Raw genomic sequence first — 16,252 nt, 5'->3', positions numbered from 1 at the left:
TTATTCTCAGCCCAGCACCTGCTGCCCTGTCATACCTGTTACACGCCCAGTGGCGCCCCACAACCCCCTTGGACACCCCACATCTTCTGAACCACCCTCTGCCTCCCATTCACAGAGCACAAGTGGGCAGAACGAGGGGACCCAATGACGTGATTGGCGCTGAATGGTGTCATCATATCGGTGCCCCCACTATACAGTGCATGTTGTCACAGTGCAGTATCATACCTCCCAAGTGTCACGATTTCAGCGGGACAGTCCCGATTTTCGGGTCCTGTCCCGCTGTCCCACCCGCGGCCGGCATTGTCCCGCTGCGGGGGGTGGCAGTTGCGAGCCCCCTCAAGCTGATTGAATAGATGCTGTGCGCATGCGCACAGCGTCTATTCGCGGCCGAAAATGGGGCAGCGGCTAATTTGCATAAGCCGCGCCCTCATTTGCATAGGCCCTTTCCGGGCCGCGCGAGTGTCCCTATTCCAGCAGCCAAGAAGTTGGGAGGTATGCAGTATAGCTTGAGGTGATGCAATCATGTGAACACGCCCCTAGCTGACCCGTCTGCCACCGACCCCGCCCATAAGGCTGTCCACTCCCTGCGGAGGTAGCAGAAAGTTGGCATGTGTGTGCTGGCTGCAGTGAGGTCATAGAGGTGTCTGTGTGGATAGGAATGCAGCAATAACATGATCGCGTAACCATTCCTTCATCTATTTGACCATGGATGACTGGATCATTGAGGACAGGATGCACTACCATCCGCACCCCCTTACCGCCCCCTCCGCCGGCTACCGCATCGATACTAATCTCATAAACTCTAACATATGGCATTAGTATCACAAAGGGCAGCTCTAAGAGCGGGGGGTGAGGTAGGTACCCCTCCTTTTGCTTGGCAGCCGCTGCAGCAGAGCTTCATCTCCTCCTCCCTGCACCTGGAAGGGGCTAGGTCACTGGTCTGGGCAGGAGGCTGCCCAGACACAGGTGAGGGGGGATTGGCACTGGAAAACTGATGGCCTTCATTGAATTATTTAATCTGTAACCCCGCGTTTGTGGCAGTGCATGCGCCGGAAAACATAAACGGCGTTCACGGATGTGGGGGTGGAAAGCGGTGTTTTTGGGAACTGAAAAATGCAGGCAAAGGAGGAGGGCCACAGTGGTTGTGTGATGTCAAAGCCGCTTCTGTGACCCAGAACATGGTGGGCCTGTGCCTGTCTCTACAGCTCGGCTGCACTTTGTAGCGAACCGCTTGCACGTTATTGATGTGCCCATACATTTTTGCAGCTCCCCCCAGACATTCCGAACGCGATAGATCTGCTGATCGAGGCTCTCTGTAGCGACAGTTCTCATATTGTATTGAGATGGAAACACAGCTGTCACCATATCTGAAAAAAAAATTCAGCCCAAAACAAATCTCACACGGGAACTACAGATACAATGTTACAATAATATAATTAATAAAACATGTACTGTATATAAAACAATCTTTCTGTTACTGGTTTTATTTACACAAAATGAAGGTAAAACAGGGTCAACCCTCCCGGATTCCGGGGGACCCCCACGCCACCCCCCGATTGCGGCGTCTTCCCCCATACCTTTGGATTGAAATGCATCAATCCGCGGGTCTCAGAGGAGGGGGCGGAGCTAAAATTGCGTCATTTTAGCCCCGCCCCCTCCATGAAGATCTGTGAATTGGGGTATTTAACATCCTGGGGGCGGGGCTTAATGATGTAAAGCTCAAGCCCCGCCCCCCGAACTGCAGCTGAAAGTCTCCTCTTCGGGCTTCTCCCGGAGAGGAGACAGAAAAAGTCGGCAACCCTGATGTAAAATTCTACTAATGTCTATGTATGGACTGATACCCAGAACACCTGTAATGGCGTGTAGATAGATACTGACAATGTGATCCGATGCCTAGAACAGAACCAGTGGTGGAACATGTATATAGGTGGGAAACAAAAAGCACCTATGTCTTTAGACTTACATTTATTGAGCAGTATATACTGAATTTATAAAAACGCATATGGGTATTTTATATTTATTGAGCCTTTTTGAAGAAGCGAGTGTGCTTGTAATTTTGTGCTGTATTAATACAAACGCCTGCTTATGTCCCTTTCATCTAGGTGTTTATTATACAGTTATAACATGGTGTATTTTTATTATTCAAGATGTGACCTATTTAATGATCATTACCAGCCTGCATTACCCTCTTAGGGGAAGGTAACAGAACTATTTTTTTTCCTCTGATGAAATTGTCATTCTAGTGAAGAAACGCGTCACAATAAGTTTTCCTGCTGACAAACTGTTATAGATATTGATAGAGAGACATGTAACGTTCCCTTGGGCGTACAAGACACGCCCATTCAGAGCATCGAGGAAAGATATCTGCTGTTCACTGCAGAGCACCTGCGAGTTCTAGAACTGTGAGGAACCCAGTAATACATCTGCAAAGGCTTCTGCAAGTGACTTACACCCATACAGTACTTTCATATGGTTCTGTTATAAATGGTACACAATGGTAAACAATGTCTAGGACGATAATCACTAAGTCGACCACTAGACAGTGAATAGGTCGACACCTAAAAATGGTCGACATACTCAATGTGGACAGTGGCTGAAGGTCGACATTAACAAAAAGTCAACGTGAACATGGTCAAAACATGAAAACAGTCGATGGTTTTTAAAGAGGCAATCATTTACAAAGCAGGGTTTTGCCTTAAAAGTGATTATCCGGTACTTATGTAGTATCTGGGTGCCCGATTTTAAAATCGGGTCGGAAAAATCGCATCGAATCGCATGCGATATCGCATGCGATATCGCATGCGATCCGATGCGATTTTCCAAAGGATTCAATGTTAACAAGGTCTTGTTCATTTACCCACTATCCAAATTTGATTTTATAAAGCGTGGCGAGAGCAGCGAGGCACCAAGCCCGAAGCGTGGCGAGCGGCCGCGGATTACTTAAAATGTTTTCCGCGTCCCCTCGCAGGGCTTGCTGCGCTCGCCACGCTTCGGGCTCGGTGGCTCGCTGCGCTCGCCACGCTATATAAAATCAACTCTATGACCACTTGGATAGTGGGGAAATGAACAGGACCTTGTTAACATTGAATCCTATGCAAAATCGCATCGAATCGCATCACATTGCATGCGATATCGCATGCGATTCGATGCGATTTTGCCGAAAATCGTGTCGAATCGCATCTGATTGTATGCCTTAAGGTAAGGCATACAATCACAAAATCGGGCGCCCAGATACTACATAAGTACCGATTATCCTTTTAAAACACGTCCGAGTTTGGGTGGGGTGCTATGACAGGGAAGCTGGCCCCTCTCAGCTATGAGCCCAAAGCAGCTGCACCCCTGCACCTATAGTAGCTACACCCCTGTATATACCACATGTAACTGTGACAGGAAAGGTGGCCCCTCTCAGCTCTGGGCCCCATAGCAGCTGCACTCCCTGCACCTATGGTAGCTACACCCCTGTATATAACACATGTAACTGTGACAGGGAAGGTGGCCCCTCTCAGCTCTGGCCCCATAGCAGCTGCACTCCCTGCACCTATAGTAGCTACACCCCTGTATATACCACATGTAACTGTGACAGGGAAGGTGGCCCCTCTCAGCTCTGGGCCCCATAGCAGCTGTACTCCCTGCACCTATGGTAGCTACACCCCTGTATATAACACATGTAACTGTGACAGGGAAGGTGGCCCCTCTCAGCTCTGGGCCCCATAGCAGCTGCACTCCCTGCACCTTTGGTAGCTACACCCTGTATATAACACATGTAACTGTGACAGGGAAGGTGGCCCCTCTCAGCTCTAGGCCCCATAGCAGCTGCACCCCCTGCACCTATGGTAGGTACACCCTGTATATAACACATGTAACTGTAACAGGGAAGGTGGCCCCTCTCAGCTCTGGCCCCATAGCAGCTGCACCCCCTGCACCTATGGTAGCTACACCCTGTATATAACACATGCAACTGTAACAGGGAAGGTGGCCCCTCTCAGCTCCGGGCCCCATAGCAGCTGCACCCCCTGTACCTATGGTAGCTACACCCTGTAAATAACACATGTAACTGTGACAGGGAAGGTGGCCCCTCTCAGCTCTGGCCCCATAGCAGCTGCAGTTCCTGCACCTATGGTAGCTACACCCCTGTATATAACACATGTAACTGTGACAGGGAAGGTGGCCCCTCTCAGCTCTGGGCCCCATAGCAGCTGCACTCCCTGCACCTATGGTAGCTACACCCTGTATATAACACATGTAACTGTGACAGGGAAGGTGGCCCCTCTCAGCTCTGGGCCCCATAGCAGCTGCACTCCCTGCACCTATGGTAGCTACACCCCTGTATATAACACATGTAACTGTGACAGGGAAGGTGGCCCCTCTCAGCTCAGGCCCCATAGCAGCTGCACTCCCTGCACCTATGGTAGCTATACCCTGTATATAACACATGTAACTGTGATAGGTACGGTGGCCCCTCTCAGCTCTGGGCCCCATAGCAGCTGCACCCCCTGCACCTATGGTAGTTACACCCTGTATATAACACATGTAACTGTGACAGGGAAGGTGGCCCCTCTCAGCTCTGGGCCCCATAGCAGCTGCACTCCCTGCACCTATGGTAGCTACACCCCTGTATATAACACATGTAACTGTGACAGGGAAGGTGGCCCCTCTCAGCTCTGTGCCCCATAGCAGCTGCACTCCCTGCACCTATGGTAGCTACACCCCTGTATATACCACATGTAACTGTGACAGGGAAGGTGGCCCCTCTCAGCTCTAGGCCCCATAGCAGCTGCACTCCCTGCACCTATGGTAGTTACACCCCTGTATATAGCACATGTAACTGTGACAGAGAAGGTGGCCCCTCTCAGCTCTGGGCCCCATAGCAGCTGCACTCCCTGCACCTATGGTAGCTACACCCTGTATGTAACACATGTAACGGTGACAGGGAAGGTGGCCCCTCTCAGCTCTGGGCCCCATAGCAGCTGCACCCCCCGCACCTATGGTAGCTACACCCTGTATATAACACATGTAACTGTGACAGGGAAGGTGGGCCCTCTCAGCTCTGGGCCCCATAGCAGCTGCACTCCCTGCACCTATGGTAGTTACACCCCTGTATATAACACATGTAACTGTGACAGGGAAGGTGGCCCCTCTCAGCTCTGGGCCCCATAGCAGCTGCACCTATGGTAGCTACACCCCTGTATATAACACATGTAACTGTGACAGGGAAGGTGGCCCTCTCAGCTCTGGCACCATAGCAGCTGCACCCCCTGCACATATGCTAGCTACACTCCTGTATATAACACATCGGTGCATGGGGTGCAACTGCTATGGGGCCCATATTTTTATGTCTCTATAATGCCATCAGAAAAGGAAATATTATAATTGAGCAAATAAATGTTAGTTGGGCGCCCACTATAGTTAGTACGCTCATACTCCCACTATCCATGTCCGCGTCGAGTTGATTTAATAAAGTGTAGCGAGCGCAGCGAGCCACCGATCCCGAAGCGTGGCGAGCGGACGCGTAAAACGAAGCAAATAACTTAGTGAGCGCCCAACTAACATATAAGTACCAATAAATTAAATTCATCCACAGTCTTTATGTGTGTTACTGATTATGTTACAGGGCTGATGTAATATATTGACTTGGTTTAGCTGTGTGGTTACAGAGGAGTTACTATGTCAGGCGTCAGTAGCAGGAGCTGGTTTATGTCACATACTCAGCGCCAGAGGGTGTCCTGCTAGATTTGCTGTGATGGTACAAAAGAACAGAGAGTGAAAGACAAGTACTAAAAGCAGCAGCGTATTACACAGAGATCTGAACACTGAGGATGTGTCATTAGCCCCAGGGCAACAAAAAATAATTACAAGTAGTGGTGATATTATTAACTGAGACACAAACACCTTATGAATCCCAATTGCAATTGTAGCTGAACTGATCTACTGTACAGAAGCACCAGGGCCGATTCAAGGTTTCTTGGCACCCGAGGAAAAACTTTAGCCCCCCCACCCCCCAATCTACCGTCCTGTAACAACCCTGTCCCCTCTCCCACTACCCACTACCCACTTCCCATCACCACAAGGGAAAGTGATGTGACATCAGCTGTCTTAAGTACAGTACAACAAGCAGGTCTTTCTCAGAAACATCCCAAATTTTATCATACGCCCCCAAATTCTGGAGCCCTAGTCAGCTGCCTTATGACAAAACATTGCAGCACGGATGGACGGTGTAAGGGTTAGCATTACTGCCTTACAGCGTTGAGGTCATGGGTTCTATGGCCCTAACTGTGCAGAGTTTGTATATTCACCCTTTGCTTGCGTGGGTTTCCTCCAGCAATTTGCGGTGAGTGACATACAGAATACACACTGAATAATATCATTAATGATATCGGTCAGTGTCGTCATCCATTACCTGCTACATGGAGATAAAGGCCCTGATTCTGATTGGCAGGCTCTCCCGTATGTTTGCACAAGGAGTTTGATGTTGAAGCATACTCGCTTATACGCATGTGCAGGGCTTCTATGGCGGTGCCTTCGGAGACTTGCATATTCTCCGAGGTGCTCGCAAAGGTGGGGCATGTAGGAGGTGGTCAGGGGGCGTTCGCATGCGACATTGTTTGAAATATCGCTTACAGTAGCTTTTTTGCTCTTTTTAAAAAATGTGCGCCCCCCCCTACCAAAAAGTTCTGACGCACTCCCCCTCCCCCCATACAAAGGCGTAACTACCATAGGTGCAGGGGGTGCAGCTGCTATGGGGCCCTGAGCTGAGAGGGGCCCATTTTGCCTGTCACAGTATCATGTACTAAATACATTTTTCAGCATTAGGTGATGAATAGGGGCCCTTACAAAATGTTGCTATGGGGCCCACATGTATCTAGTTACGCCACTGCCCCCATACTTTAATTATATATTGCTTTTACTTACATGCTCATTGCCAGTGGTAACATTCTCATTGCCAGAGGGTTCATGCTCATTGTCAGGGGTTACATGCCTGTTGCCAGGGGTTGCTTGTCATTGCCAGGAGTTACATGCTTGTTGCCAGCCATTATATGGTCATTGCCAGGGGGTACTAGCTCATTTTAAGGGGTCACCTGCCCATTGCTAGGGGTTACCTTCTTGTTGCCATTGAGGTAACATGTTTGTTGCCAGGGCTTTCTTGCTCGTTGCCAGGGGTTTACATGCTCATAGTCTGGGTTTTTTTGCTTGTTGCCAGGGCTTACCTGCTCATTGCCAATGTGTTACATGCACGTTGCCAGGTGTTTCTTGCTCATTTCCAGGGGTTACCTGCTCTTTGCCAGGTGGTAGGTGATCACAGAGCACCAGCGCTATCCAGAATCTGACACACCCGGGTAGCGGTGTGCACACTTCATTTCCCTGACAGATACTGGAGATCCAGTAGGACCTCTAGCATCTGTCCCATCCAAGGTGGCAGCCATTTTCGGAGGGCTTTTTGTATGGAATTTGCCTTGACACAGCGCCCCCTGGGTTGCCGGCTCCCCTTGCCCCCACCACTGCTTTGACCGCGTTGGTTACGCCACTGATTGCTTTGTGTGTATGGGGCTTAAATCTAACAGGTCACAACAAGTCTCAGTGATCAGCAGCCGAGAAGCCACATTAGTCAGTGGACAAAGAAACAAAGCAAAAACCAGTAACCAGAGATCGCAGCGACACTGATTGCGGGACAGGCACAGACGGAGCAGATCAACACTGATTCAGTTGTGTCACAGTACCGTGCTTATAACACTACTGCTTTGTGGTTCTGTCCTCGCTCTCCGTCTCACTACAATAAAACCACAATGGTGAATGAGGCGATGGCGTCATGCCCAGCTCTGTTCATGTGTATTGTATAGACTGTAAATAAATTAGGTGAAATGTAAATTTTTAAACACAGGACAGAATCGCTGCTGTGCTATGCAAAGTATATACATGGTAAAAGTGTCCTGGACAGGGTCTTGGTGTACCTACAGTACCTCGCATGTACCCCAGCTCATATAGGGCCAGATGCATTACGCTTCAAAAGTGGTAAAATGGAGAGTGATAAACAGCCAGCCAATCACCTCCTACCTGCCATGTCACAGACTGTGTTTGAAAAATGTTAGGCAGGATCTGATTGGCTGGCTGTTTATCACTCTCCATTTTATCACTTTTGAAGCTTAGTGCATCTGGCCCATGGTAAGGTGTAGACCTCTCATGGTACTGCCAAGCACCTGTCACATATTAACATAAGACCTGTCCGCCACACAGTCCTATATTACAGACATGATTAATGACGAGAGCACCAATCGGGTTTACAGGTGACTTTGTAATTAGCCAATCCGCACCATCTTCCCAGCCCTGAGACTGTCATCATCATCAGTGTGTATCTGCTACCATAGAGATGAATTGAGCGCACCTGCAGACTGCAGGTGTATGCAGCTCATGCCTCAGTTATAGACACAGTTTCATCTGTATTGTTGTGCAGTAGCCAAACCTGTTTGTATATATCAGGCTCATTCTATTGTCTCATGTGTGCGGGCTGAGTCTGACCCCAACTCTCACAGTGATGCCATCGCCTGACTCATACATTAAGGGGACTTCTCCCCATGGAAAAGTTGCCTGTGACACCTTAAGACCCCCAGGAAGGTCCAGGGCAGCAGGAATGCATGTGATTTATTGCATGCGGTTGTTTTGCATGCAATATATCGCATGCAATCCCTGCCAACACTGCCTGGCTCTGAAAGTCAATAGATTGGTTCTACAACCGGTGCCATCTGCTTGCTCAAGTATGAATCCAAAGGAACGCACATTGCATCGGAAATGCAGCCATTTACGTGCAATTGGGCTGTTTTCCTGCGATTGATCACCACCGCGGCGGACGTCATGACATCAGTCTGCCTGCACACTCGCCCAGCGCTCTGTCCCCGGCTCAGCCTGTGTGCTCCACAGGAGGGGGACAAAAGTTTTAACCAGGTAAAAAAAGTGTAGGTCAAAAATGATCAGGGCCTACCGGTGAATCGCCCCGCCAGGCCAATCCTAGCCTGATTGCCCGAAAGCAGGAGAGGAGCACAAATTGCATATGAATCGCCTACTATGGGAGCCCTAAACTGCAGTCATGTGACCAATGGCCAATTGCGCACCCGGAGGAGGCCAGTACAATTTACCGGTTGAGTCTTCCATATCCGATATTCCAAAACACAGAATATTCCAAAATACAAAACTTGTGGAGCACGACCTTTGCTTTCTGATTTTTCAATGAACACATAATTATTGCATTGCAAACAGCATATACATTTACCTTCAGTCTGTGTGTGTATAAGGTGTATATGAAACATACATGTGTTCACACAAACTAGGATTCATGCACAAAACTATTAGTTGTTTCAGAGCTTTCAGACTTAATCATCACACGGACTGTCCCGTTTCCAAAAATATTGCAGCATAAATAAGATTGATGAGGCTGCTGCTATTATTAGGTCCCTAGCATGTACTCCGTTCCCGGGCATATTAAAGGGTAGATGTATGAAGCAGTGATACAGGAGGAGAAGTGATAAAGTGCCTATCAGCCAATCAGCTCCTAACTGTCCCTTTTTAAACCCAGCCTGTAACTTAACAGTCAGGAGCGGAGTACCAGGCACTTTATCACTTTTCCTCCCTTATCACTGCTTCATACATCTACCTCTGATTTAGTTTGATAATTCTAATTTTTTTTTTCCATTTTAACATTCATGTTTTTTTAATTTGTCTCTGAACTTTTATATCTGTGTAACAAATTTATACTTTCCTCTATTTCCCTTTGCTGCTCTGTGGCTTTACTATAAATAAAAACAAACTTTGATTGATTGATATTATATTTTCTACCTATTTCTATCATTGGTCTCCTGCCTGTAAAATTGATCAACTAGATATTCACTATTAGCCGTCAGGGGTGCAGCTGTCATTTACGCAGTGCCTGATTAACCAATTGGCCGATTGGGCTGCAGTCTAGGGTGCCAGGACTGGGGGAAGAGGGGGGGGGGGGGGGGGGGGAGCGGTGACAGTACAGCTCTGTGCAATCTGATGTGCGGTCCAGTGCATATCGGATTGGAGCACGTCTGACCTCCGACTTTTTTACAGTTTCCCGATAATGGGGATTGGGATTGCATATGATATATCGTATGCAACAGGACAGCAAAAGATTTCATGTATATTGTGTATATATTCCTGGTTAGTTCATGGGGAATTGCATGCAACTTCCCCCCTCGGAGAAGTCGCATAGTGTAAGAGGGTCTAAAGATATGTATGTGTGTGTATACAACCCTATATCTGTACGAACAAATTATCCATCTCTCTCTCTCTCTCTCTCTCTCTCTCTCTCTCTCTGGGCGGGATGTATTAATATACATCGCCGCCCTTCGCCTGGCAGCCGCCGCGATGCTGCCGCATATGTACTAACATGTGCTGCTAGCATCCGGTTGCGGTGACGGAGACCCCCGCGATACCTTTGATGTGGTCTGCGGGGGTCTCCATCACCTCCCGGCGGCTGCCAGCGTCCCCCTGCATCTCCTCCTCCCCCCTGAAGCCGGATGTCCTCCCGGCTGTGACACCTGCTGGGGGAGGAGGAGATCAGGAGGACGGGAGGGGGGGGGGGCGCGCGGACGGCGGGCGGCGATAGAAGCCCATAGGCTTCTATAGGGTATCGCCACCCTCTGGGTGGCGATACCCTGCCATGCGAAAACGGGGCGGACGAGTAATGGTACATAGGAAAATGCTGTAAAACCCCCGTTTTACCGCATTTTCCCTTTAGTACATCCCGCCCTCTCTCTCTCTCTCCCTGTTTCTATCTCTATGTCTATCAATCTATCTATACACACACACACACACACACAAACACACGTACTGTATATAGTAATAGAGCCCACATTTTGGCATTCCCCCAAATCAATACCCTGCCAAGGAACTGCTGTATTTATAGTTACCATGTAAATGTCACAGACAAAGAACATTAACCACTTCAATTAACACTTAACAGTTCCCCTATCAGATAAACTTGTCTTTATTTCATTTATTAACTGACCATCAATTGTCTAAATATATAGACCCATAGAAAGAAATAATATTAATACAGTAAGTAATGTTAGCAATTGAAATAAATAACTATGAACTGTTTTTGTTTATTTTTTTCTCTTGTTTTATCCTTTTCCTTGTAAAATTTGTAACCGGTAGACCTGCGTCCCTGTGCCGGGGGACAGTATTAGAGGAGACACTAGAAAATGCTATGTGCTACTGTATGTGATACAGGTTGAGTATCCCTTATCCAAATATCCGTTATCCAAATATTGCGAAAAACATAGTCTCCAACGTGTACTTTTATTTTTTACATTTTGCAAAAAACCTACTGGCTACATCTGTAACTGGCACTATTGGGGAAATAGCATGTAACTGGCACTACTGGGTAAAGAACATGTAACTGGCACTAAATATGTGCAAGGACGTTATTGCTGGGCATTCAAATCCAGTACCTGAGATAGTACAAAAACTTTGTTTCACGTTTTAAAACCTTGTTTTGTGCACAAATAAAATATATTTGTGTGTATGTCGTGTTTGATGTTTTTATACAACATAAATGCAATATACCTCATTCAAATATAAAAATATTCCAAAATAATACGGAATAATCAGTTAGCCAAAATTCGAGCATTTTGCACAAGGGATACTCAACCTGTGGTAGATGCTGAATTTAACCAGGTTCCATCTCATTACCTGCTGTAAGCAGAGCAGAGGACAGCGCGAGAAGGAGCATCATTCTGTTATCTTTACTCCAACGTTGGTCCTGAATGGGCACAGGCTGAAGCAGGGTCTGGGTAAGTCCTAGGAAGCCTTCACAGATCCCTATACAAAGTTCCAATATGCCAGCCCATACATGATGAGATTCTCCTTGATGATCCCACCACAAACCAGTTTCTTCAACCACAATTGCACTTTTTCCTCCCTTAATCTCCCTGGCGACACGACTACTGCTTCTTGTTTTGCTGTAAAAATCTCTTAGAATTGTAACCGTTCCCAGTAGGCTTAAGGTAAGAAAGATTCGACTTTATAAAGCAACTTTTGGACCATGCATACGGTGTGCTGCCAGGTGCAGCAGTCACTCCAAATCCTGCTACACTTCAGTTTTGAAACCTGAAAAGTGAGTCACAGTAAAAAGTCCCAGGTCACGCCCCCTTCTCAGCCAATATCCCATCTGTAAGAGCCAGTCTGTATTTTCCAGCCCTCAAAATAAATGTCACAGAACAAGTGTACAAAGATGAAAGAAGAATGCAAAGAGACTCCGAACTTTTTGGGAGATTGTCTTTTCGGCGTAGGAGATAATAACTGTGCAATTCTGGTGTCTGCTTTAGGAAACACACACCCTTGTCTGACTGAGGAAGTTTATATTTGCTAGAAGTGCACGTCTATGCACGCCTAGGAAAGCTGCTGTATTATGTTGCTTCAGATTAACCTTTTACAATGACTAAGCACACACAGGGACGCCTACCTGGGGTATTCTTCAACCTTATAGAAAATAAGTGGACCATTAACTCCTTGGGTGGTTTGCCAGGAAATATTCCGGGCTCAGCTGCGCTGCCGCATTCCGGGCATACTACTAATATAGTGGTGGTGTCATGGTGTGGAGACGGCAGGGAAGCACCCTGTCCCCGCTCTGCCCGCTCCCTGCTTGTCTTCCTGAAGTGGAGACAGGCAGTGAAGAACCCTGTCCCCACTCCCCACCTCCTTGCTGACAGGGACACGCATCCCTGTGCGCCACCCTGCACATTGCCGCCCTCTGCCAGCGCCTGCCAGCTAGGGGATCTAGCGATTGATTGGCAATGCTAAGTTCGGCTCCATCTGTATTTCACTATAGAGTGTAATCTTGCAAGCAGGGCCTGTCTACCCATTGGCGGACCCTGCTGGTGATGAGCTGTAAAAATATTGTTGTGCTCCTCTCCTATACCCCAACTCAAGTTCACAATATGCAAGATGGCAATGGGTGACAGGGAGAGACAAAGGGAGACAGAGAGAGGCAGGGGGTGGGGTGCAGAGTGGGACAGGGAATATAGTGGGTGATAGAAAGAGGATGATGGGTAGCAATGTGTGCCTAATTCCTCAAGGGCCGAGTGCACTGGCTGCACCAATGGTAGTTCTGCCTTTGCTCCAACGCCTATGACTGTCTGCAAATACCTAGTTTGTTGTATCACTGTTTCCAGTTGAAAAGTGCAACAGGATTTGATGTGCTATACAAAAAAGCGGTAAAAAATTAATTTATAAACCACAAATTCTATGCAGTGCCTTACATGGTGAGAAAGAAAAGACAAAAAGGATCTGTGGTGCTCCGTGGTGAACTGGATTGTCAAGCAGAAGACACTAAAATAAGGGGGTGTCACTCCCCAATGACGAACACAAAAACAAAATAGAGATAAGTAACTGCGCTGGAACCAGGGGCCAAATGTAATATGGGGGGGCGTGTTCTAACATCCGCACCCCAACTCCGCCCGATATCACCGCACATCACATTCATAATTATCGCATATGCACTAACATATGCGATAATTATGGCAAAGGACAGCTCTTGTCCTTTGCATGGGAGACAGCGGGTCCCACGGGTCCCACAGGCGGCTCCGCCCTCCCTCCCTTACCCGGCGCTGCTGCTCCTCCCTGCTCCTCCCTCAGGGGCTGGCTGGCAACTTTCAGCCTGGGGGGCAACACAAGCAAGTGGCCCATCACCATCGCCATCGTTTCACCACCCTACCCCCTCCCCTCTTGAATGCAGCAAGGATTAAACAATCATTTCCCCACACACATACATACACCAGAAATGGGAACAGTGCGTGCCGAAGGCGCATTGCAAAAATGTACTATAATGCCCACTACACATAATGCCACACACCGTAATGCCTATTACACATAATGCCAACACCGTAATGCCCATTACACATAATGCCAACACCGTAATGCCCATTACACATAAAGCCATCACTGTAATGCCCATTACACATAATGACAACACCGTAATGCCCATTACACATAATGCCAACATCCTAATGCCCATTACACAAAATGCCAATGCCGTAATGCCCATTACACATAATGCCAACGTCACAATGCCCATTACACATAATGCCAACATCGCAATGCCCATTACACATAATGCCAACGCCGCAATGCCCATTACACATAATGCCAATGCCGCAATGCCCATTACACATAATGACAATGCCCATTACACAATGCCAATGCTGCAATGCCCATTACACAATGCCAATGCCACAATGCCCATTACACAATGCCAATGCCGCAATGCCCATTACACAATGCCAATGCCATTACACAATGCCGCAATGTCCATTACACAATGCCAACGCTGCAATGCCCATTACACAATGCCAACGCCGCAATGCCCATTACACAATGCCAACACCGCAATGCCCAGTACACATAATGCCAATACCATAATGCCCAGTACACATAATGCCAATACCATAATGCCCATTAAATATAATACTATCTACCTGCTGCTTACCTACATGCTCATTATCAGAGTCACAGTCACTTGTTGCCAGGGGTTTCATTTCTGCCATGGGGAGTGATATTTCTTGCCAGGGGGGAGCCAGGGTACATGCACGTCGCCAATAGGTCCCATTTAAATAGCGCGCCAGCGCTACCCGAATCTGCACTTCCGGGTAGCGCTGGCAGCGCTGTTCTCTAAGTTCTGACAGACACTAGAGGTATGGCAGTACCTCTAGTGTCTGTCTCCTCTACGGCGGCGACCATTTTTGGAGAGGCCGTCGCTACTCACATTTATGCGGCCGGACTCGGAGTTTGCTGAACAGGGAGGCGGCCGGCGGCTGCGGTGGGGACCGCTGCGGCAGCGTGTGCAAGAAGCACACAGCCGGCCCAGCCACTAAATAGCCAGACCGGCCTGGGGGGCATGTGGCATCCTGCCCCCTGGCCCAGCCCACCCCTGTCCTCCCTGCTCCGGGCTCTCCTCCTCCCTGTACCCGGAAGAGGATCAGTGCAGGGAGGAGGAGCTCACAGGTCCGGGCAGCTCAGCTCTTTGGTGCCCGGACACAGGTGAGAGGGGGGGCGATGCGGGGCGGCGGGGGTCCGTGCAGGGTGGCGGTTGGTCGGTGCGGGCGGCGGAGGTTGCGGTAGAAGCCCATAGGCTTCTATGGGGCATCGCCAGATTTTTGTGGCGATGCCCCCCGCCGCGGTAACCGGGCAGGGGATGCTTAGTGCATCCCAAAATGCGGTAAAGACCCCGATAACGGGGTTTTTACCGCATTTTTAGCTTAGAGAATCTCCCCCTTCGTGAGATTTTCAGAAAGTGAGAGATTTTGGGAGAGTTTTCCTATGTTTTTTAAAGCAACAATCAATTACATGGCAAAATCAACCTGGTCTTGCAGTGTAATTGATTTAAAAAAAGGGGAAAATCTCTCAGTTTCTGAAACTCTCACCCTATTACATTTGGCCCCAGGTGTCAATTGGGACAAATATAAATGGTTTAATTATAAATATAACACATAGAATAACACAATAAAATAAGTAAAATAAATAAAATAAAACCTGATAAAATAGCAATGATCAGCTTTATAGTCACCAAATTAAGACCAAGTTCAGCTGGAGTATAAAATGTCCATTCCTATGTTGTCCTGGAAAAAAGAAACAATTTGTAATCCTCAGTTCATCGGCTGATAGAGAGTCAGAAGGGTGATCGGGTGAGTTCCAGGGATGCAGACATCTGTATTGAAATCTTGGAATTGAGCATGAGACAAGAGAGACCAGGGTGGCGTAGAGGCATTGGTCAGAGGAGTAGGAGAAAGGGTGGGACAGAGAGCTGAGGTGAGAGATCTAGGGAGGGGTGAGGTGGTTTAAGACTTTGCAGAGAAGACTGAGGATTATGCTGCTAGGAAGATGTATAGAGAGGAAAACTAGATAATCACGAGCTTTAAAAATAAATTGAAGTGGAGAGAAGCACAAGCTAGGAGGTCATACTGACAGGTGGTTTCTGGGTTAGTGAGTCCCAGATACTGGTGATGTGGAAGCATAAGAATTAAGAGATGGCCTTGATATGAAGAATGAGTGGAGATGAGAATGATAACAAGTCTGTGGACTTTGGGGATAGAAGATGGGATGGTGTTACCAAGAGAGAGACCTGTTGGGGGGAATGGACTCTTGATGAACACCTATAGTTAGCAGAAGTGAGAGGGAGGTAGAGGCAGAGACACAAGATAATCAGTTGGTGAGTTAGGACTGAACCACGACAGAGGCACTGAGG

General features: G+C 48.0%; 1 protein-coding gene across 1 annotated transcript in view; it reads right to left on the bottom strand.

Annotated features, from left to right (window-relative positions):
- The window catches only part of LOC146042210 (phospholipase A2 inhibitor and Ly6/PLAUR domain-containing protein-like), a 37,523-nt gene extending 25,171 nt beyond the window's left edge, over nt 1–12,352 (bottom strand). The window contains exon 1 of the mRNA XM_083162131.1: nt 11,704–12,352. Within this exon, the coding sequence (XP_083018257.1) occupies nt 11,704–11,746 (43 nt within the window). The 5' untranslated portion in view covers nt 11,747–12,352. The remainder of the gene's footprint in view (nt 1–11,703) is intronic.
- Between the last annotated feature and the right edge of the window lie 3,900 nt (nt 12,353–16,252).

The sequence above is a fragment of the Crinia signifera genome, chromosome 19 (assembly GCF_055691185.1).
Source record: "Crinia signifera chromosome 19, ASM5569118v1, whole genome shotgun sequence".
Taxonomy (NCBI): domain Eukaryota; kingdom Metazoa; phylum Chordata; class Amphibia; order Anura; family Myobatrachidae; genus Crinia; species Crinia signifera.
The sequence above is the reverse complement of the archived record's forward strand: the minus strand, read 5'-3'. Positions and strand labels throughout refer to the sequence as shown.